Source organism: Plectropomus leopardus, chromosome 3, assembly GCF_026936395.1.
Source record: "Plectropomus leopardus strain MGB_pleo_1.0 chromosome 3, ASM2693639v1, whole genome shotgun sequence".
NCBI lineage: Eukaryota > Metazoa > Chordata > Actinopteri > Perciformes > Serranidae > Plectropomus > Plectropomus leopardus.
Genome location: NC_142178.1, coordinates 17,176,367 through 17,200,379, shown reverse-complemented (window position 1 = coordinate 17,200,379; position 24,013 = coordinate 17,176,367). Strand labels below are relative to the sequence as shown.

The window sequence follows — 24,013 nt, the reverse complement described above, 5'->3', positions numbered from 1 at the left end:
TTCTAACTTTTTACTTCTTTTTTTTTAAGATTTAGAACAACCTGAATTAGTTTATAGACCTGTAAGCACATAATATGGCCACAGCTATTGTAAATTCTCTGTAGGCAAATTAGTTCTACAGTAAAAATGTAAAATTCAGTATCAATCTAACCCCTTATTTAGCATTTATAAGCAGCATTTAATGGTTTATAACATATTATAATGTAGTTGTGAGCAGTTATCAGTGTTTACCCTTAATTGTTTGTAAAAACACAACCTCCCACTGCTCCCATAATGGAGGCTAAGAAAATGAATGAAAAACACAGTTGCAATTATATAAAATGTCTTATTTTAATAGAATTATAATAGCTATCAGAAACTGCATATTATTAACACGTCTTTTTAAATGTCCTTATATCTGCTTACAACTGCATTATAGTGTGTTAGAAACCATTTATTAAATATTTATGCACTGATTAGAAATGTTAAACAGGAGATTGAAGTGTTTCCTCTAATTCATATTTATTAAGGTTAAGTCAATTGAATGTAACACTTGATTTTAAAGGTAGAAAAATTCAATTATTTTTAATCCAATTTTGGAAACTGACCTACAAATATGGACATGTTGATTTAAAACTTATTTCTAAAAATGAATTATTTTTACGTGTATAACACTGAGTCAGTGTGTGTGTGTGTGTGTGTGTGTGTGTGTATGTCTTTTGCAGCCTATTCTGAATCAAGCATATTTATGAAGGGAGAGAGTGTTAAGGCAGGCTAAGTTTATGGATTTCACTTGCTTATTTTATGAGGGCTTGTCAGGCGGGCCCAGCGATAAGTAATACTACAGTCTGTGGGACCACTTCGTGGTAATTAATCTGGAGGTCTTAAGTGTATTTCAGTATTTCACTTCAAGATGGAAAAAATCACTACTTCAATCGTCCGGAAAATTGAAGTTTGATGCATGAGTCCCTACTGAAACAATAGTACAGCCCTCTCTCTTTTCATCTCTCCCCCTCCCCTTTTTATACTCCCCCTCCCTGTCTCCCCCTCCCTGTCTCTCTCTATTTTATTATTATTTGCACCTTGTCGAAGACAGTCTCAGGTGCAAAGTGTAAATTAATATTTGAGACACTGGTCAAGTGACAGTATTAAGGACAAGCTTTAAAGTGAATTCATTAGTCTAATGTTTCAGGTTTGTCTTCTAAAAAGTAATACAACAAAAAAAGAAAACAATGAACATATATTATTATCATTATTACTGAATACGTATAAAAAGGGAGATCTGTAAATGACTTTATATTTGCCTGGATTGCCTGAATTGTAGAGTTTTAATCATAGCCTTCCTGTGGAGCCAGTTAATACTTCAAACTTCAATTTTACGGGCGATTGAACTAAGCATGTTCCTGACAGAATTGATGTATGTATTAATTTCCTTTAACTGTTGATTAATTAGGCTGCGCTGAAGGCTCAAATGGAACAGTTTGTTCGGAAATTTGCATATTAATCAAATTCTAGTTGATCATTCAAATAATCCAGGCTATGTGATTTTGGGGGAAATCACTAAATATGTACATGTACTATATTTTCTACTGCTGCTGCTGCTGCTGCTGCAAGTCCACTGTATTAAAATCAAACACTCAGAGAGATTCCTCCTCTCCATTTGGACTCATTTTTCTGAACCCAGTGCTCTGAAAGATTAAAATCATTGCAACCAGAAAGAAAGCCTTTATGCTGGTTTATCTAATACAAAACTGGCGTATGTGTGTGTGTCTGTGTGTGTGAGAGAGAGAGAGAGAGAAAGAGAGAGAAAGAGAAAAAGAAATGCAGATTGCATTTGTATTTTGTTGTACTTTGAACATTTCTGTTGTTGATTTTTGTTTTGGGTTTTTTTTTGTTGATATGAGAGTTAATCTGCCTCACTGCTACAGTTTTGGTGCCAGCAGCAGGCTTCAGATCACAGGCAGATGAAGTTTGGGGGATTATAAATACTACAGATATAGGCAGCAGAATGAGTTTAAAAAAAAAAAAGTTAATAGATGTTAAAAAAAGCTCCAAATTAATCACTGTGAGATGTCAGGTTAACAAAAGGTTAAAATAATCTGCAGTAATACAACTATAACTGTGCTGAGTTATTAAATGGTTCTTGAATTATTTATTTATTTATTAATTAATTTATTATTATTATTATTATTATTATTATTATTATTATTATTATTATTATTATTATTTGAATTGCTGAGGAATGGTAATCACCTAAGCCTTCGCAAAAAAAAAAATAAATAAAAATGGACAAAACTATATCAGGATTATTATTCAGCAGGGCTGTAAATAAAGAATGTAAAAAACAATCACATGCATTAAAAAAAATCCTAAAAGTCAGATGAACATAAATATGATTTGGATAGAAAATATTTTGGATAAATATGGGTGTATAGGAAAGAAATAAAGTGGGTAAGAATGCTATTATTATGTGCTCAGGTGATAAACTTCCTATGTATAAGTGATGGAACACTTAATTTCATATTAGCACAGAGCAAAAAAATAAAATAAAATAAAGAGATGAATCAATAAATACAGTGAAATTAGCCTGAGGTGTCCCTGATGGTGCTGCTGTCATGTTGAAGCACATCCACATCTGATGGATTCATTCAATCACATATCAGACCACACGTGCTGGTTATGGAAATGGTTAATGTTCAGACTGTGACTGACATTCTGAACTACATAAAAATAAAAAGGAAGAAAGAGGAAAAGGAAAATGAAATTAGTTGTTTCCAAGCTTGAAACTCGAGCTTGAAAGAGAGAAGCAGAGACACCTGCTGGTGTTCACAGGACAGTGTACGCCACTACAGTGAGCAGTTAACCAGCCATGGTGTCTTATGTGTGTGCGTGTGTGCGCGTGTGTGTGTGTGTGTGTGTGTGTGTGTGTGTGTGTGTGTGTGTGTGTGTGTGTGTGTAATATGAAAAATAAAATATATTTAAACAAAATGTATATGTAACTAAAATAAATACTGCAAAGTAGGTTGTTGCTGTATGGAATGATTGACACATTTTGGCTTTTCTTTCTCTCCCTACACACACACACACACACACACACACACACACACACACACATAATCACACACACACACTAACTCTCTCTCTCTCTCTCACTCTCTCGCTCTCTTTTTCTCAATTCAATTCAATTTTTTTTCATTTCAATTGGCTTTATTGGCATGGCGTAATATTGTAATACTGTAAATATTGCCAAAGCACATTTAAATGATCTCTCTCTATCTGTCTTTCATTTTTCCTTAAATGTAACTGCAAACTTGCTTATTTGCACAACCATAAATAGGCCTCTGCTAAGATTTACAACATAATAATGAAAGGAAAGGTAAAAACAAACGGCGGTTTGCACATATTATAATGAAAGGGGAAAAAAAACACTGCAAAACAAAAACCATACATGTGATAAGATGACATATGTCACAATTGGATGTAATGGTAATGGTGGTGATTAGAAGAAAACAAATAAAATCTAAATCATAAAAAGGAGGCTGGTTGACTTGTTCCCTTCTACCTCTCATATGCTCCGACAGAGTTTACTGCTTCCATAGTTATGTCAATTTTTCATCAGGGAAACCGTGAACTGTATGAAAATCTAATAAATTCTTGATAATTTAGTTTGATCTGGATAAGAACTATTAATGCGGGCAATGGTGTAAAGCTGACAATTTTATTGTTGTTTACTGTTGTTGTAAACATGTCTTATTAGAGACTTATTGGAGAGCTAATGACACTGTCTTCTGTGTAATACTTTTATAATTTTCTGGTGTCCTACTGTGCAATACTACATTACTGAACAACACGTTTGACTTATAATGATATTGACACTTGCCCCCTTACTAGACCCTTAAAACCTCACTGTAACATCCACTTAACATACCACATGTACGCTACACGTTTTAGGTTGGGTGTAATAAAAAGACAACAAACAAGACGCAGACAAAAATTTATATAATCTATGTAGAACTACCATCTATCAGAAGTGGAAATTTACAGACTGAGTTTTGATCTTTTACTAAGCCCTTTAAGTAGAAGTAGGCTACCTCAATGCAAGTAAAAGTCAGACATTTAAAACCTTAGTTTGGTGAAAGTATGGAAGTAATATGACCAAAATGTTGCCTCGTCAATGTATCAAAAGTAAAATATAGTGTTATAATGGTAGTATTACTACTGCATCAACATAGCAACAGAATATTGTAGCTGGTTGAGAAAAAGCTCGTTTTAACTTTGCATCATTTTATAAGATGAGTAGCTGGAAATGGAAATACTCGAGTAAATGACCACAAAGTCATGCGTAGTAGTACTTATTTTTGTCTGTGTGTTTATTTTACTTCTAGGCTATTACTTAAATCACATGTCTTCAATTATACTAAAACTGACTTTGTTGGAAATATTTTTATATGTTAAAGAGAGGAAAAGTGCAGAATTATCGTTTCTTAATCGCTGCAGGGCTTCTGCGTCTTTTAAAAGATTTTTCGTGTTTTCTGCATTGTCACATCGTCAGAATTACCACATTTAATTATTTTATTCTGTTCACTTACCCACATCCCCCGAGAATAAACCAACCCACCGGTTCACAGGATTGATCGCACTGCACATGCGCAGTCTCGCGCAGCATCAGCTCTGTCGCAGACGTTACGTCATCAGAGTTGGCGGTATTTTGAAAAAGGAGCGTCTGTTGTTTTTGTCGGCGTGTTGAAGAAAAACGGTTAAATTTACAAATTATGGTAAGACTACATGTCCTTTGACTACTCGTTGTAGTGCGTACATGTTCACAGTTAAGTAAAGTGCCGTGTTTTCACGTTCATTACAGAGATAATCGGCGCCGCTAACGTAAACAAGCTAATATCTACTTTTTATTGCTCCTTTCCGGGGCCATAACTATCCGACAGCTACAAAGAGCTCATCCTTGCATTGTGACATCTTTGTCCGACTGCAAAACATACTCAAATCCAAATCCACACACTTTGTCCTTTTGTGTTTTTGTGTTCAGGGTGAGGTGAAGTCAGGCGGGCAGGAAGCAGCTGAGCTGTCAGAGGCTGCTCAGACTGAGCTGCTGGAGCTGTGTGAGGATCAGTTTGCTCAGCTGGAAAAGGTAAACTCATGTTAATATCCTCTCGGACCGGTCACTGGATGTGCAAAGAAAGTCCAAACTGCAGACTGTTTCTCTTTGTTTTGCAGCTCCAAAATGAGATTATTCTGTGTGAACCAGATTTTTGTGAGGATCCTCAAGAGCAGGTGAGATGGCTGCACGTATTCATTCATGGCTGTGCTTCTCAGTTTATATGCAGTACCCCCTAAATGTTACTGATACAGCATGAACAACCCCAAAGTGGGTTTCTGACAACAGTTTATACTCTTTAAGTCATTGTGGTTACACTATTTAAAAAAGAAACATTTCAACGAAATTATTTAAAATGGTTAAGACAACATTTTTGGTTTCCATTACTGTAATTCACAAACATTATCTTCAAAACTTTATATTCATATTAACCTTTATAGGCAGGGGTAGATTAAGTATTCAAATCTTTTACTTTAGTAAAAGTAGCAATACTACAGTGTTAGAAATCTCTGTTAAGGTTCTGCATACAAATTCTTAATTAAGTAAAAGTACAGTATTATAAGCAACAAAATACAGTGGTGGATGGAGTACTTATATAATTTTATGATATTAAATGTGTTTTCAGTATTGAAACTAAAAGTACAAGTAACTGCTGGTGATTAAAAAAAGCAAGCGGTCAGAATTTTGAGAAATATGATATAATAATAATATACATCACATTCAAAATGGAAACTATAATACACTTGAAGAAAAAGAATGTCTTTTTTTACAGCTGTGTTTTTTACAATTTTTTCCTCCCAAGCCTTCGATTGTCTATTCCCTTCCACCCTTGCCTATTCAGTAGTAAGTAACAAAAATGCATAGGGGAAAAGCTGTCGAGTAAAAGTATTTATTGTATTTTGGAAATGTAGTGGAGTGAAGTGAAAGTTGACAAAATATAAAAACTCAAGTAAAGTACAGATACTCTCAAAAAATACTTAAATACTGCAAGAAAGTATCATTACTTTGTTACATTACATCACTGTCACAATATACTTAAAGTACCAAAAGTAATGCAAATAATGTATGATAGCCCATTTCAGAATCTTAAACTTTATATTATTGAATTATTATTACTGATACAGTTATGTGTTCATCACTGTAATTTTGCAGTTGGCAAAGGTGGAGTTACTTTAAACTGCTCTATATACTGCCAGTTGTCTTAACCTATAAAAACATATGATAACTTATTTGCAAATTTAGATTAAGTAGAAAGAAGCGCTGAATAAAAATACTCAAGAAAAGTACTTAAAATTTGTATTTAAGCACAGTACTTGAGTAAATGTTCCACCACTGATTCTAAGCATAATATACATCAAATAACTTTACAGAAGCAGGCAGTATGAACTATTTATCTGACTCATCAACAATCAATTAAAAAATAAGATGATGGTGTACAGGGAAGAAAAGAATACATAAGAACAGTTTGGACGGCCATAAAAATAAAAAGCTCATAAAATCCAGCTTTTCTAGCACTACCAACTGTAAGCATGCATTAAGGGAAAACTCCATAAAACACAATGGGAGAGAGCTGCAGACCACAATAACAACCCATAAGTGTGTTATAAATGTTTACAACTAATGGAGCATTTCGAAGTTGGTTCATCTAAGTGTCTTGCGTCACACAGACACGATTCTCATCCGTTAGATGCATCCCTATGGGTATGACATCACCAAAAACAAACGCCGCGCTGCCTTACTGGGACTCGTTGGACCTCATCTCCACTGGCCACAGTTTAGCTGAACTTGTCCACAAGCCAACCTTACCAACTTCCACAAACTAGAATTGCCTCACCTCATGTACAGATGTACTGAAGTCCTGTTAACATATCACCACATCTATTCAAACCTTGTTTAAATGTATATTATTGACATTGACATATGACATTTGTGCATGTCAATAACATAACTGAATAACTTAATCATCCTTTATAAATATGGTGTTTTTTTTGTTGTTGTTTTTTGTATGTGCATTGTGAATAATCATCTCCAATAGTCTGTAAATCGACTGATGGCAACAGAGGCTGAACTGAAGCAATGGCTGACGGAGGAGCCGAAATGTAAGTCCTCCATTCACACAGTGATTGAAGTTGTAACCATGATGTAGTATAAGTATTTACAACTGAAGTATGAGCATCACAAATCAGCACCACAGTTACAGTTTAATATCGTTCCACATTTCAAAATAAACAATTTTATGTAGTGTGTAATTGGTGCAACAATTTCATATCAGACTTTGTGACTTCATAAAAAATGTGATTCCAGGCTTTCACATCAAATGTAGACAGTTAGGCCTATATTTGCTGGGTCTAATGTTTATATTACAAAATTCGCATTTTAGAAACATATTTATTTATATTTATTTTTGCTCCATCCAAGTGCTGGCGTCAAATCCAGAAGTTTTACTTCAAGCTGGAAGAGAGGAGGTACTTATGTGCCTGTGTGCGTCTGTACACGTGTGTGTGTGTGTGTGTGTGTGTGTGTGTGTGTGTGTGTGTGTGTGTGTGTGTGTGTGTGTGTGTGTGTGTGTGTGTGTGTGTGTGTGTAAGATGGAACATTGAAAAGTATATCTTATTGAAATTCCTTACATAAATGCATTGCTCCAGCTATGCTATCCATTTTCCACTTTGTTTTTCACAGATGCTCAAGCTGTGCTCTGAACTGGAGATGGTTGTTTCTTGCCATGAAGCAAAGAGAGACAAACTGAGAGAAACTAAAGAGCTGTGCGTAGCCTTTTGGTTGTAGTACAGGCCTACTATCTTTCCTTAGAGCACATAAACACTTTTCAAAAGTGCTTTGCCCTGTGTACTGTTCTCAAAGTATCTGTTTTTTAGTGAACTGAAGTGGTTGGAGGAGAAGAAACAGGTGCTGATAGCTGCAGATGACCATGTCAAACGACTTCAGATGGAAAAGGGGAAATCAACAGAGCACAGGTGAGTGTCATGGCAAAGTCACACTAAACCAGAAGAGTTTGAATTTTTAAGGAGCATTCCTACTGGAGCAGAGCATGTAACAAGAAACAAGTAAAAAATGCAGTTCTCCAAAAATAAACAACGGCGAAAAACTCAAATTTTACTGTAGAAAATTGTATTGATCAACTAAAATGTGTGTCTGTGCGTTCCTTTGCTTTCCGCAGCATATTGCAGGACACCAAAGAGAAAATCCAGAAAATGAAGATGTACCAGGAAAGGTTGATGGAGTCTCTGGGGGACGTTCTGGAGGAGCATGTCCCTCAACTTCAGAATGAATCCAGTGCAAACAAGAAAAAGAAGGTGCAGTGACCTGTTTTCTTTCTCGTCTGTGATTTTGCAGCCTGTGTTACTACTCCAGCGCGGCTAACCATCTTTTGTTTTTAATTTTCAGAATGTTACTCAGGAGTTAGATGAAGACTTGATTTCACTTAATGAAATTCTTGAGGTGGGTTTTGATGTCCATTAATTTCCCTTACGCTCAAAATGAAAGCAGTCAGTACTGGAAGTCATAATACAGGTTTATTGCTAAGGAAGAGTTCACATACAAGGTCTTGGTGTTGCGGTGCATAATGGTCAAAATATACACCTAAAAAGATCAATATCAGTTAAAGTGTACACTATATTTAGAATATTTTCATCGCTTTACCAGCTTTACATCAGGCAGTGATTTCCAATGAGGAAAGTGTTGTTGACGGTGTTGTATTCTACAAAGCCAGACTCCATCGAGAAGAACGTTTAACATTACTGAACACAGGAGCTGCTGGTCTATCACGGGCGTGATTGGTTAGTTTTAATTTTTATGTGACTTTGGCATTTAAAAGGGTTAGTTTTGATTAAACAAAGTACACAAAGACACAAATAAACGGACCAGCAGTTTCTGTGTCCAGCGAGCCAAAACAACTGTTTTTCTCAATGGAGTCTGGTGGCATCAGTGAGAGCATAGATGAGGAACCGATGCCGTGAACGCCTTCCGCATCAGAGCAGGCTCTCTGATGGTAAAGGGGCGAAAATAATCTCAATATAGAGTACAGTTAAGTTGTGTCCCCTTGCGCCATTACTTAACCCCAGTTTCCCTCTATCTTCTGCGCCGCCACAGCTGCTCATGAACAAGGTCCTGACGACACCCCACGACCCCTACGTAACCATGGACAACACATTCTGGCCCCCGTACATAGAGATGCTGCTCCGCTATGGCATTGCAGTGCGACACCAAGAGAATAACTGCAAGATCCGCCTGGAAACCTTTTGTTAAGGCAATGTTGCATTAGGACTCTCGAGCACCACTTATCTGCTAGTGTTTCTAATTTCAGTCTGCTTATATAGTGCTATTTATATTAATGCAAGCTGATATGAATTATAGAGTGCCTGAGGAGTGAGTCCTAAAATCTGGAAATGAGTGAGTACTTTAGCACTCCCAGTTCCCTTGTCTCGAAGTCAATGGGTTTTTGGTCAGATGCCTGAAATAAGGTCTGTGGTTGACACAAGCTTAAGAGACTTTCACATTTTGTCATGCAGCATAAAATACGTCAGTAAATACCCAATTGGTGAACTTTGAAGCTTTTACGTGTCTTGCAAAAGATGGTTGCTAACAAGTGGCTAAATGAGACTACAGAGTGTTGCCATGCTGAACCATTTCGAGCAAAACTGAACAGCCTTGTATTGGCGGCGGTCAGCCATGTGACCACTGTGCAGCTCGTTTATAGCCAAACGTTAGCGTTTTACATCTCCCATTGGATTTGACTTCAAAAATCCTAAAGGTTGTGTTCATTTTTAAAGATTATCTTACTGTGCTAAACTTTTAAGTATTATAAAGATTTGTTGACCACAAAGCTTATTTTCTGCAGAAAATCTTCCAAAAGCCAATGGAAAAATCCCAAAAGACTTTTTGACAAGAGAACCAGGGCAGCGCTAACTTCTGCACTGGGCTACAGAAAAACATCATCCCAGTGGCACTCTATAGCTGTGCTGGGATTGATTCATGTAAACTCATATTAATAGTCCTGAGACTTTTCTCTTTCTCCTCAACTACATAGTTTCCTTTATCCTATTTTCATGGCAAGGATTAACCCTTTAAAATCTGGATTGACATCACTTGTCTTGTGATGCTTTCAGATGCCTTTTACAAGTTTATAATACTTTGAGCCCTGAGCGCATTGTTGTGATTTCTTTTACAAACATGGGGGGAAAGACGATTAGCAATTTGGTAAGAAATGTCACACATATTGCAAGAAATAAGATGGTTTAGAATTTTTATTTTTTACAGCTAGGGAAAAGCAAAAAATGGTGTAGAAAAACGTATGTATATTACATGTTTAAAATTATTTTAAGCACATTTCCAGGTCATTTCCTTGTTTGTTTTTTGTATACTTTTTTTTCATTGTGTTTATTAATTTTGCTCATTTTAGATAATTGTACATTTCCCTAATTTCTTGCCAATTTTTAGGTAATTTCTTGTTGCCTACTTCCCAAGTTTTTGAACAAAATTAAGCCAATTTGCTCAGGTTTCAAAGGGTTAATCAGCAGTGAGAGATGTGTTTATAGTTTATATTTATGTCTTTAAATTTGTTTCCTTTTTTAACAAATTAAAGTGTAAAATGTACTTAAAATATACATTTCTGGAGATTTCACATAGCCCAGTTGTAATGTACATATGTAGATTTTGTTAAATTGTTTGTTTTTATATATTTTCTTGCTCAATAAACTTGGGAACTGCAGATGTGAAGAAAAAAAATTTGTTTTTATTTTGTGGATTTTAAAATTTCTATCCTTCCCAGTAAGAGTCACATGTGTATTAAAAAAACATGGGTGCTATAAAATGCCACCTGACACCTAAATTAGAATAATAACGGTATTTGAATATATTCGAAATACATTTTGAGAACAAAGCGTGTTTGTTTCATGCTAACTCATATTAATAATCAGGTTTAAAGAATTTCTCTTTCTCTTCAGCTAATTTACACATTTCCCTTTATCCTATTTTCATAGCCGTTTTTATTTTTAAGGTTAATCAGCGTTGAGGAATACATGTTTATATTTATGTATTTTAAGCAACTTTCATTTTCATCCTAATTACTTAAAAGATGACTTTCTGACGATTTCCCATAGTTCAGTGTTGTACCAAACATATTTTGTTAACTTGAATAAATTCTCTTAATATAAAATACACTTTTCATCTTTCCAGTATAAATAAAGGCAGCCATTAGGTATCTTTCCTGCCCAAATTACTGATGGAGGCTTTTAGATTGACTTTTAATGAAAATAGTGAATTTTTTATGAAAATGTAAAACTTGATTCATAGGAAAGCGTTTGCGTCAACTGACGTCAGAACCGTCGTCCAATCCGGTGCATCCGCCGCGTCAGCTTTAGGATTCCTGTGGGCGGAGAGGGGATTCCGGTTCCGGGTGTTTTCATATCCAACTCGGAGGCGTTCATCACTCTGATTATGGTCTTTTATCACAAAACTTATTTCGATTGACGACCGATTGTAGCATAGCGCTTTTTTATTAAGGAAGTCTTACTATAGCCGTAACTATGGCGACCCGCTCGGAGAGAGAGAAGGCCCAGAAACTCAACGAGCAGCACCAGGCCATCCTGTCCAAAATGCTGAGAGAGGAAGACAACAAGTACTGCGCCGACTGCGAGGCGAAAGGTGCGACATTCACACTATCGAAAATGGTTCAGTTTCACTTCACAAAGTTAACATTTTCACTCAGACTCAGCGGCTAACGCTAACTAACAACGTAGCATATGCGCTGGTTAGCACAGCGAAGCTAACTGGCTGGTGTGTGTAACTGGCTCAGGCTAGTCAGCTGACATCTCTTCCCCTTAAGCTAAACTAAGTGGCTAACTAGCAAGCTAACTTCTCTAAATCTACATAAGCTCCCCACTGTGCCTCTCCCTCACCGCCGCCTCCAGCTCTGTTGACGGGTTTTGCAAGTGTTCAACAAACTGTGGCAGATCCTCCTCATGAGCTTGGCTCGTATTTTTCATGTTAGGTCATTGGTAAAGAATGCAGCTTGCTTTTGGCACTTGAAGTCACTACAAGATCGTGCATGTCCATGTCTAAATGTCGGATATCTTTTTATATTCTAATCTGGGTTGTGTTCTGTTTTGCTTTATCAGGTCCGAGATGGGCATCCTGGAATCTGGGAGTATTTATCTGCATCCGGTGTGCTGGCATCCACAGGAACCTTGGAGTACACATATCCAGAGTCAAATCAGTCAACCTGGACCAATGGACCTCAGAACAAATCCAGGTATTATTTTGTGTTTTATATATACTTTGATTCATTTGCAGAAAAATATACATTTTATCACCCGGATACTGAATCAATTTATTTCATTTTGGTGAGACATTATTGCCATAACTGTTATACGGGACATAAGGAGACTGATCTCTACATTTTTTTTACTTGGGCATAGCTGTCCTCTGTTGACAGCCAGCTTTTCTATTTCAGTGCCTTAGACGTGTGACAATATTGTAATTTTTCTTTTTAAAGGGGTGCTTTCAAATAGGGTTGCAGTGGTATACCGTTTCAAGGTATACTGTAGAATGAAAATTGTGTATTTGGTTATCTGCAGTACTGAAATAAATGAAATTGGATTGAAAATCTTTATTTAATATATTTCAATCATATACTTCCATTAAAAGAAGTTTCAAGTTCCAATTATGGAATAAAATGTTTGTTCAACTTAACTAAACCCTTCTGATCCCTTAAGGGTTACTGAGAATGATAATAATAATGATTCTGTAATACCGTGAAACAGCAGTATTTTCTGAGACAGTAATCATACCATGAAAATCTCATATCCGCGGGTGGCCTCTAGCTCAGTAAGTAGAGCATCCATCCCATGTAGGTTGAGTCTTTAGCAGCGGTCCAGGTTTGATTCTGGCGTGTAGTCCTTTGCTGCGTGTCATCCCCAGTCTCTCTCCCCTCTCCTGTCACTTTGTAACTGCACTGTAATAAAAGCAAGAAAAGCCAAAAAATAATCTTTAAAAAAGAAATTTTCATACCGTTGCAACCCTACTCTCAGTGATTTAGCACTGCACCTTAATAAACTCAGCAGGCTCGGAAGAACATTAACTCTGCACAGCAGAGGTTCAGAGATCCTAGCTTCATGTTTCTAGTAGGGCTGAGTGTCGGCTCTCAATGACTTTAAGGTATCCACAAAAATATCTCGATACCAAGTATTACTGAGACTTCTCCAGTTGCCCAGATATAGAAAAAAAAATTATATTTTTGCTTGCAGACGATCACAGGCAGCATTCTTCAATTTAATGCAGTATGGGATTTGCCCACCACAGCAGCAGCTACAACCCCCTACAATCTGGGAGTGAACTTGAGTGCAGTGTAATTGATGTTAGCAGTTCAGCATGCCGAGATGCCCCTCACAAGTATAGTTATACTAAACATTTCTGGCATCTGGTGGCATTTTATGCTGCTAAATTCTTCCGTTCAAATATTGGGTATAGAATGAACCACTCCAATGGTGGTGGCATCACTTTCAGGGTACTGGTTTTGATTTTTATTTTTTAAACAATACCCAGCTTTTGTCCCCGGTGTGGGGAGTTTCAAGTTTCAAATGTACCTGATCCTACACTTCCTATAATGCAAGTTGATAGAGTCCATAAGAATGCCTCAATCATGTGATTTGGAAGTTACCATAATAACCAGTTTTCAACTTGCAAGTCACTGTTAGCATAAATATCAAAAGCAGAATTTTAACTAGAACGCACTTTTGGGAAACCCCCATTATATGTGACTTGGTACTTTTGTAATACAAAGTTCCTAAAAGGGTAACCCCCAGCCTTTCACTCACCATGCCTAATACACACCCACCTGTCAAACTCCACATCCCTAGTCTATAACACAGGTTTTGTTATTAACAGTTTGAGCTCTAAAAGCTGAGATAAACATGATGACATCATCAGGGTTATTTTCTTATACGTGAATAAGCTCCACTTAAGCCACAGAAGACATTATACTGCTGCACTCAGCCTGTATTTGCAGGCTGAGTGGTACTCTTTATGACGAGCAAACAATTCATAAATTCGTCAATTCAATTAAAATGTTTCAGCATGTTTCTGTTTTCAGCTTACCCATGTGTCCTTTCTTGTTTCAGAGTATACAGGATATGGGTAACACCAAGGCCAGGCAGCTTTACGAAGCCAACCTCCCAGAAAGCTTCAGAAGACCTCAAACAGACCAGTATCCTTCACTGTGGGCAAACATACTTAAAACGACTTAATCGCACCATACTGTACACACTTAACCTGTTTACTTTTTGGCTTGTTTGCTGCCTGTTTTTCACTTAACTCTGACCTCAGAGCTGTTGAATTCTTCATCAGGGATAAATATGAGAAGAAGAAATACTACAGCAAGAATGTGACCAATGGCAGCAGTGTATGTATCAGTTTTCATATACTCTGTAGCTCTTAGGCACATGCCTATAAAAGTAGTGTACACACTATTACAGAGTTTTAAGATGGCATTGGTTCTCCTGTTGTTATTTTGACTTTCTTTTGTTCCTTTTTTTTCTCAGCCAAAAGATGCTAAAAAAGAGAGAGAGCCAGACAAAGCGAGCAAGGTGTCATCCTACACCAAGGTAAGGATCTCACGCACATGAGTAGAGCTGTATAAGCACACACGTTACTATTGTTTTTGTACTTATTTTACCCTACTTATTTTGTGTATTTTCATTTTTTTAAAGAGTGAAGACCCCAGGCCAGTTCCCAAAATCAGCCCCGCTAAGACTTCAGAACCTTCTGTGAACCTACTAGGCCTTGGTGAGCACCTCTTTGTTCTTGTGCTCACAGAAAATAAAAATCATCTGAAACGTACCTTGTGAATGTGCTGACAGAGATATTTATGGAATCAGGTTAAATAAGGTTTCAGCTTGTGATTGTTTTCCTTTTATTGCCACTTCTGCAGAACTTATAAATGACTGGATGACTATAAACCCATTGAGCCAGGAGTTTGGAGGCTTTATGAGCTTACGGTGCTGTGTATTTTCAGATCACTGATATTTAGTATGTATTTAAATGAATCGTATATATGATGAGAGCAGAGTGCCTGTAACGCTTGCTTGGTAGGTTTTTAACGCATCCTCACAGAAGGGGATAGCTGCGCTGAACCAAGACACCGTGGTCTTGTGAGGCACAGGGCCAAACCATGACTGTCTCCGTCTTAATCTTGTGTCTCTGTAAACTTGTTGGCTCGATGTGTATTAATCAAGCAGTGGGCTTGGAGGAAAATGTCATGTTCCTCTTCAGTTAGTTTCCAGCAGTTGTGTAACAAGAGTCACGGTGACTGTTCTTTCCTTCTACTTTCACTGACGGGCAGCAGACGAACCACTCTCAGATCTGCTATGCTGTCTGTATCTGAACTGGAATGAGGTCTGTTGTTCTTTTAAGTTGCTGTTAATGGAAACTACAAAATCTTCTTCTGCTCTACAGTAAATTACCAGTGCGCATCCGCAAGGCTTCTTTCTTTTCTTTTTTTTTTTTTTGAGATAGTCAGAGGAAGTGCCAAAGCTGCTGACTCAGTCACTGAGGTCTGCAACTAACTTCTTGTTTTTTGTATCCGCATTTTGATTTTCTTCAATTGTTTTATTACAAGAGAAAAACCACAAAATAATATGCAGTGAACTGCATAAAAAAGAGTCGGGCTGGGTATTGACTACAGGTTATCTTTACAAACCTAATAGGAATCAGGCTACTTTGTACTATTTTATTGCAAAATTGGTCTTAAATTTTATTACGAGTGGCATTAAAACGTCTTAAATCAAGCTTTTCTTAAGCTGTAGAAGCCTTGGTTAAATGTCTTCCTGGTTATTACAAGCTGACACTGCAGTGGTGGCTAACATCCGACACTGACACGTTAGATAGTCCCAATTAACTCACACCAAAATGGCTGGACTCAGTCATTCAATCGGTTAATAACCCTCATACAACTCTTACAACTGTCCTCATGGCGGAGCTCCTGCAGCATCGCTACAGCCCATACCATCTGCGGTGTTGGGAAGTGGAGCGCACTGTCTTTGATAGGCCATTTGAGGTGTCAGTTCAAAGTGCCGATCGCCACCAAAGCATTGAATAGTACATGTATACTACACCCCAATAGATTTACATTATGGGTATAGAATTAAGTACTAAATTGGTATCTGTATCACTGTAAGGGTATTGGTATTGTAATTTTTATTTTAAAGGATACCCAGCCCTAATGAAGAGGGACCGATCGCAAATGGGGGCGACATCTGATCGTTTGTTCATGTCACAAATACGCCAACCGTGTGGAAAAGCTCTTCTACATGGCTCCATTGCAGCGGGCCTTGAAGTGTACAAGTTGGATGTTATATGGATATTTCTGCATTCGTATATAGACAGCTGTGCTTCAAATTGTTTCTTTTTGTCAAATGAAGGGGTTAGTTACAGGTTATTCGGTTTATTAGCGTACATTGACACGGCTGTGACTGAATGCAGATACAGAGGAATAATTAATAAGAGCAATTTCATCTCCAGTTTAATAAGATGTCATATTTATGCTGCAGGTTGGCTTGGAGTGGCATTGCTGTATTCGGATGACATGTTAACTGTTATTTTAGTTTTGTGGCCAATGAGCTTATGAGGGTAAGCTGATAAATGTTTTATTGCGCTAACTGTTATGCTTACTGTGCGGGCAGTTCTGCATCTGCAGGAGGGCATTTCAATTAAATAAATAGAGAGACAACATATTCTCACGTCAGCAAACATAAGATCTGTTTGTTTTACAGCACTTTCACAGCAATTACAGATTGTATTAGGTTTTATTTATGATCTTTCATAAGTTATTTGTAAGATCATTGGGAGGCTGTTAGTGAGTTTTGCTTCATTCTGTTAGAATAGTCACAGTGTTGTTTTCACTAACTGCGTGAGCTCATTTTTCACCTGTAAAACCAGTTTCTCCACCTTTCTTTCAGACGTACCGGCAGCTGCATCCACTAACAATGGTAGCACGAGCACAAGCCAGAGCAGCAATGACCTGGATATATTCGGCCCCATGGTGTCCAACCCCCTTCCTGCGTCCTCATCCGCAGTTCAGTTTCCTCAGGTAAAATGCAGCAAGAATTCCCCTGTCCTGATTTAGTACTAATTCCTAAATGCAGCTCAGGAGGGCTTGACGGTAATGGTTGTCTAGTTGTAAAACTGAAATTAAGTGTCCTGTAGAAAATAAAAAGTCAAATGATAACTACCAACATCAATAGCCCACAAGACAGCAACAGCGTTGCTGTGGAAGAAAGGCAGACAGGAAATGAATGCAGCTAATAAGGCAACCATTTGGATAAACATTTAAGTAGGGCTGCCATCAGTGAATATATCCATTACAATTCATTTGTTGTTGATTTGATTTGTGAAAATGGTTATGAATGCCCGTCATCAAGATGAACTCATGGTGATGTATGTTTCGTTCCGCCAACATAAACCCAGAGACAGGAACAATAAAAGGAAGTTTGTGTTATTAGATATAGATTCTTGAGGTGTTGTTATTGCTTTGTTACAGCACAGGTAGTCCTGGTAAAATAACTTGTTTTTAGGTCGAGGGGATTTAACTGCCTACCAACTAGGCTTTGGCAATATCAAGGTTTTATGGGGTATTTAGAAACCCCGAAGGTATGATTTACAGACACTCCTCTTTCTATTAACCCTCTAACACCTGCATCAGCATCAGTTTTTTATTGCTGTGTTAAGACACTTTTTAGTATTTAAACGTGAAACCTGAAATCTTTCAAAATCATGGGAAAAAAAATATTAAGCAACTTGGCAAAAAACAAAAAAAACATTCCACAAATGGCAAATGAAATAATAAAAGGTATAAGGAAATGGCCTTAAAAGATTAGCTGGGGGTATTATTGGATCATGTCAAAAAATTAGGGAAAATATCCATAAAACTATATTTATAATTCTTATAATAAAAAAATACATATCACAGAGAACCACCCAGCAGACCTCCACCAACAGGCCACAAGTGAAATATCCGGTACTGTAACGCAGGACAGGCCATTATCACTCCATTTACAAATGCATAAAATATAGAAACTTTTCTGTCAAATTTAGCAAGCAACAGCCAGTAAGGCTGTTTGCCAGTAAGGCAACTAGATCATAAACTTTAATTAAATGTAATTTAATTTAATTAGAGAGTCTTTGTTGATGATAATTTGGCTCATTTGAAACCTGTTCAGTCAGGACAGTACCCTGGTAGTGAACCTTGACCACCAAGAATACAAGGACACTTTTTTTGTTTTTTCAAATTGAGCTGTTCATGTTTCAGATGCATTTCAAAAATGTGAATCACAGTTATTTCATACTTTCATTTCTAAGATTTCAAAAACTTTTCCTCCCGTCAGGTGAGCTCCAGTAATGCGGCCAGCACTCCGACACAAGCTCCAGCAGCAGGAGCAGCAGGAGTCGGGGCCAGCTCAGGGTCAGGGCAGGGAGACCTCGACTTGTTCAGTGACAGCAGTAGCACCACTAAACCTGAAGACACGACCAAGAAGCCCCTGTCCAAGGACTCCATCCTGTCCCTGTACGGAACCAACAGCATGTCTCAACAGGCCCCCGCTGGTGAGGACGCATGTGTTTCAAAATAACGTGAAATGTCACCAAAGTCATTTATTTTCATTATAATGTCTTAGTTACAACCTCTAATAATTTTCTTGTTGTAATGTTATTTGTCACTTTTCTGAATACCTTGAGGATTGCAAACGTTTTTAAAACATTTTTCTTTTTATTTAACAGAAGAAGTCAATGTTCTCCTTTGTTAAATATATGTCTAAATATAAGCAGCCAAACAAGATTTTTGCCTAAAATTGGCAGTCACTTGGAATTAAATCAGGAGCTATCTAATCGAAGACTGAGCAAGAAAAGACTGCGAATCTGAACAGACATTTGCTGCCAGCTTTTGGAACTTGATAATCGTGCTAAAACGCGTAGCCAAACAATCTTTGGCGGTCATAAATATTACCTGAGCAGCTTGCCCAGGTAATGTCCATGTGAGAGAAACACCGATAAATAACTTTCAAGCCAGTATTTGAATGAGTGAGGTGTGGGATGTTTGTTTAAAGAGCCTGTTAATCAGAATGAGAAGTTAGGAAAGCTCGGTGAGACTGTGTTGGGACATAAAAGCAGGTGTTGCTCCTTGTGGATTCATCTTACGACATCCACAGACCTGAACATTAGCTTGATGAGGAAAATGTTACTCTAGCCAGGCTGTTTTCTCAGTCTGAGACTGTGAGCCTCCACAACTGCGGGACAACTACACCTTCCAAGTTTTGGAACTACAGTTCCCAAAAGTGGAGGTTTTGAGTGAGTGTAAACAGGAGGTATAATGTTGCCACAGAGTTTGTTGTGGGCTTCAACTTGAGCTCTGTTTTTTAAATCTATATTTCTTTACATTTTGGCAAACAGGAGTTCTTGTTTCTGGATTACTTTGAAACTGAACAAAGCCTGACAATGTGGTGATTACGTTCTAAAGCTATGAGGAGCAAATTTTTTCCCTATGATTTCTATGAAGGCTTAATAATGCAATGGAGTTAGGGTTGGGTATGAAACCTCAATATTTTTTGAATATTTTTTTCTCTCAATCTGAGACAACAAGTAGACAATCTCCCCTCATTCCAGCGGTAATCCTCCCGTACCTGTTCATTTTGCGAGCCCCAGTGTTGTGTAGAAGTATGTTCTCTTGCCAAATAGTGTTTTCCTCCAGTAAAAATGATGCTTCCCCCCTCCGAGGTTGGTTCAGACTATAGTACCTTAAGACACACACTTCGATGAGGTCTTGAAACAACACCTGTGATCTGCAGCGCTAGTTTTTCCTGTGAGCAAATCTGACAAGATAAAACACAGATAATAAATTATGATTGATGATCAATTATACAAGATATAAAGGGCATACTTTGTATGATATCCATCTTCAATTGATAAATGATAAAGTATGCATCACATGCTCACCAGACCCTCTGATTGTCCTGCCCCTCTCCTTGATGTTCTTCTGGAGTTTCAGTTTCTCAGATTTTTCCCTCCATACGACAAAATTATGATATAAAATCTGCTCTTCCGCTATATCCGTTAGAAAAAGTCTGGCATTACTGCTGTTTGTGACTGTGTTTTTTTAAATGGCGTAGCCAACTTATCCCACATATTAATCAGTTGTGCGTATAAACGGAGAGCGAGAGAGATAAGCAGACATGCGCATGCATGTAGACAGGGGGCAACAAGAATGATAAAGATAAACTCAACATGTGCCGTGATAATGAAGTAATGTATATAAAATCTAAAGAAATATTAAATGAATTAAAATATTGTGTAAATTTTTTATACTCATAACGTTCTTTCTTTTTGTTTTGCACTCCTTCTTCCCCCCTCAGCTGGCATGTTCATGGGCCCCTCACAGATGCAGTTTCCTGTCCAGGCCACTGGTGGTTATCAGGCCTTCCCTGGCATGGGCACGGCCATGCCACCTACAACCGTCATGGGTGCCATGATGGCTCAGAGCGGGGCAGCCATGATGGGGCCCAGTCCAGGCATGATGGTTGGGATGACAATGCCTAATGGCTTCATGGGGAACGCGCCAGCCACTGGTGTGATGGGCATGGCTCCGAGGATGATGGGACCACAGGGCGGTGCGTTGCCTGCAGGCATGGTGCCTGCTCAGGGCATGTACGCCATCCAGCCTGGGCAGCAGGCGCAGTGGAACATGGGTCAGGTATGTCGACTATGAGTCTGTAGTTTTGTAAGAAATTATTTGAACAGCAACTCCACATTAAATCTTTTTTTTTAGAGTGTGTGTCAGGTGTGATTAGTTTGACATGTGACCGCACTAATCTATGATCATGTATTGCATCATTGTGCATCGTGAAGTGTTTTGCTAAACAGGGTGTGGACAGAGCACCCAGCGGCCACCAGATGGCAGCACAAGCCTGACTTTAAAACAAGTGGTGTTTTCTGCAAAATAGTGTTCTCTAAACAACCAGACAGCATGCAAGAAGAGCGTAATTCAGAGTGTTCGGTCAGTAGACACAGTTCTCCCACAATGCATTGCACAAAAGAAATGAAAGACCTGCTCGAAGCTGGAAAAAAACTGTGTATGTGGTGACAAAACAGCACCACGAACATAGAAAACACAAGATATCGATTACATTTTGTGAAAACGTGTTTCTTTCTCTATGAAAGTCAATAAGCGGTTGCTCTCTGTTGTGTACTACTGTTGTGTCATTTCCTATCAGTATAAACAGTTCAGTATGATGAGTTTGTGTATACTCACTGCAAACACTGCACTATAAGGATAATTGCATGGTAAATAGTAGAGCTTGGTTCGATTTCCTGTTTTGCTGGTCTGATATACTAGCTTAAAGCAGTTTGATTTTACGCAAACCTGCCGAACCACTATATCATTATGACACCTCTGGGCAAATTAAAAAGTAGCCTACATCAGCAACCTGTTACAACGGCATCACAGCACTAAATCCATCTCATATGGCATTTGTAATAAGCAATATGATAATTATTATATTATTTTGATAAATTGACTAAGATCATATTTTAGTAGATAGAGTTAGAGGGAGAGTGGTAAAACCTGTGTTTTTTTCTAGAATGTTCAAGGTTTTTTTGGAGTGACATGAGAAGACATGGACACAGTTAGTCTCTCAAAAAAATGAAAACTGTCCCAATATGATAACTTTTGGATCTGAAGCTGACAAAACTAGCTAAACTGAGCTAAACTTTTGTCGGACAAGTTGTTTCTGTTTTTTACTGTTGTCTGCTTTGAAAGTGTAACAATGGACAAAGAACAACTGAATCGTGAAGTTGAAATGAGGAACTATCTACACGATGCCCTCTGATTTCAGTATAATTTAGGAGTAGGCTACTCATCCAGCTTGTACGTGGCTACGTCTCCAGCCCGATCTCAAGAGCACAGCTGATAGGTATATGGTTTGTTTATATGATGTAGCAGATATACATATTTAATGAATTCACAGTCCTGTCCTTTGTTTGGCTTAATACAAAAGCAGTCAAAAGATTTTCACACTGAACCAACTCCAGTAAATAATGTCCACACTTAGGTTTGTAACATGGGATTGCGACACAGCTAAGGAATAGATTCTTTATGGAGCTGCAGTGATTTGTTCCTGACCTCTAGAGGGCAGAAAGGAGACACAAAAGCAGGCCAGCAAGCAGTGAGGTGAAATGAAGAGGTCGTGCAGGTGGAGTGTTATTTCATCTCGACTTTGACCACAGTGTTTTTTAGAAGCATACTTTCACTTCCTGTTGTCTCAGTCAGACTACAGAGAACATGAACTAGTCTTAGGACAGAGTCAGAAGTCAAATATTGCATTTTTCAATCCATGATGTTATGCTCTGACGTTAACACAGATCTTTCTTAAATCTTCAGGTTAATCAACAGATGTCAGGGTTGACTCTGAACGGCGCAGGCGGCCAGATGGCCTTCGGTCAGCCGCCGTCGGCTATGGGTGGGTGGGCCGCCGCTGGATCAGGCCAGACTCTGAGCACACAGCTATGGAAATGAGCCTTTGAGCGGGTTGATGGTCGGGCAGAGTCAGAGTCGAGGTTGCAGAAAGTGCAAAAATATATCTTGTGCTTCTCTGCACCTCACTATGAACTGATGCCCATTTCCATCATGGACCAGCCTTCAGAACATGAAAATTGTATCTCCTTTTTTTCCTTCTCCCTTTCTCTGTCTCTCTTTCTCTCTATTGTGTGAGTGAATTGGGAGTCATACAGGATTACAGCCTGGCAGTTTCTGCCTGTCATATGGTTTTTGATCATAGCTTTCATTTTCCTTTTTTGGAAAAAAATGACAAGGAAATAACAGTCCCAACAAAAATGATATCGACATATCAGAAAAGCTGCAGGACCAGTTACACAAGCTTTTATTGTATCACTGTATCATTATAATAATATAGAACATTTAAATGAATAGTATTTAATGGGAGACGATATGACTATCAAGTCTGTCAGTACTGCTCCCAGATGTACAGCGCTGTATAACCTTCTTTTAAAGTACTTGTGGTTCCCCTATAAAATTAAAGTGACAATAAATGACTCGATGCGTCTTTTATGATCTAGTGTTGCAGTTTTTAAAGGCTTGAAATAGGGGAAAATTTCGGATTGAGGTTATTAGAGGGCCTTAACCTACATTTAAAAAATGTTATGCATGTATGTGTTAACCACAACATACTGAACAGAAGGAGTGAATAGTATGTTTTTCATTTAATTGTAAATGCTTAAAGGTTTTGTATGTGACATTCAGACTAGTAATATAGCAGCAAAACAACTACTTGCTATGTAAAAATAATAATGGCGTCCTGAGCAGAGAATGAAGTCACACGACCTCTGTGAGAGTTGTAATCTTAGCTTCTTCTGATTCAGAAGCACTGAAACTAACAAACATAGTAATATACTCTGAGATCAAAGCATCCTCTTTTGGAAAGTGATGAAAAAATGCTTTTACTAAATGTTGTTTAAAATTGCAGATAACAGAAGATATTTGAAAGAGGTAAGTAGATAATAAAATATATTTTTGAGAACTAACCAAATCATGAAAAAACATGACGCAAACTGACTACAACATTGAGCCATATCAAACCACCAGAGGAGCCTCATTAAAAACTTCAAGTTCTTTTTTTCACATTTGGGTGTTTTGAAGATGAGGATGGAAGAACTTGTCCAATGTGCAGCTTCTGTTACATTTTTGTAGTTTTTATGCTGAGGACAGCCCATTACTGCTCCTGCCCTCTTGGTGGCGGTGTTGTCGCATGCAAAAAGTCCAGCAAGAGTGAAACATTGCACAGCGTGAATATGATCGCAGAATTGATTTGCAGAACTTTCTAACCTGGCACCATAATATAGTCAGCTCTG

General features: G+C 37.9%; 2 protein-coding genes across 2 annotated transcripts; both read left to right on the top strand.

Annotated features, from left to right (window-relative positions):
* Nucleotides 1-4,564: 4,564 nt before the first annotated feature.
* On the top strand, nucleotides 4,565-10,814 carry cenpk (centromere protein K; the record flags this gene model as incomplete). Its single annotated transcript, XM_042485805.2, is given in 11 exon segments — nucleotides 4,565-4,720; nucleotides 4,722-4,754; nucleotides 5,021-5,122; nucleotides 5,209-5,265; nucleotides 7,125-7,188; nucleotides 7,508-7,554; nucleotides 7,769-7,851; nucleotides 7,963-8,061; nucleotides 8,265-8,400; nucleotides 8,492-8,545; nucleotides 9,197-10,814. Coding segments are annotated over 11 exon segments (987 nt in total), but the record flags the coding sequence as incomplete, so codon positions are not given.
* Nucleotides 10,815-11,469: 655 nt separating this feature from the next.
* On the top strand, nucleotides 11,470-23,197 carry LOC121942609 (stromal membrane-associated protein 1-like). Its single transcript, XM_042485864.2, has 10 exons — nucleotides 11,470-11,749; nucleotides 12,223-12,356; nucleotides 14,224-14,309; nucleotides 14,429-14,504; nucleotides 14,644-14,706; nucleotides 14,812-14,887; nucleotides 17,059-17,189; nucleotides 18,484-18,700; nucleotides 20,503-20,840; nucleotides 22,527-23,197. The coding sequence occupies exons 1-10, from the start codon at nucleotides 11,632-11,634 to the stop codon at nucleotides 22,659-22,661; spliced, it is 1,374 nt and encodes a 457-aa protein (XP_042341798.1). The 5' UTR covers nucleotides 11,470-11,631; the 3' UTR covers nucleotides 22,662-23,197.
* The last annotated feature ends 816 nt before the right edge of the window (nucleotides 23,198-24,013 follow it).

Excerpts from the sequence above, each read along its gene's own strand:
- LOC121942609 (XM_042485864.2), top strand. The coding sequence starts at position 11,632 with ATGGCGACCCGCTCGGAGAGAGAGAAGGCCCAGAAACTCAACGAGCAG. Across the intron at positions 14,707-14,811 it reads AGGTGTCATCCTACACCAAG|AGTGAAGACCCCAGGCCAGT; the intron begins GTAAGGATCTCA and ends ATTTTTTTAAAG. Across the intron at positions 18,701-20,502 it reads GTCTCAACAGGCCCCCGCTG|CTGGCATGTTCATGGGCCCC; the intron begins GTGAGGACGCAT and ends TTCCCCCCTCAG.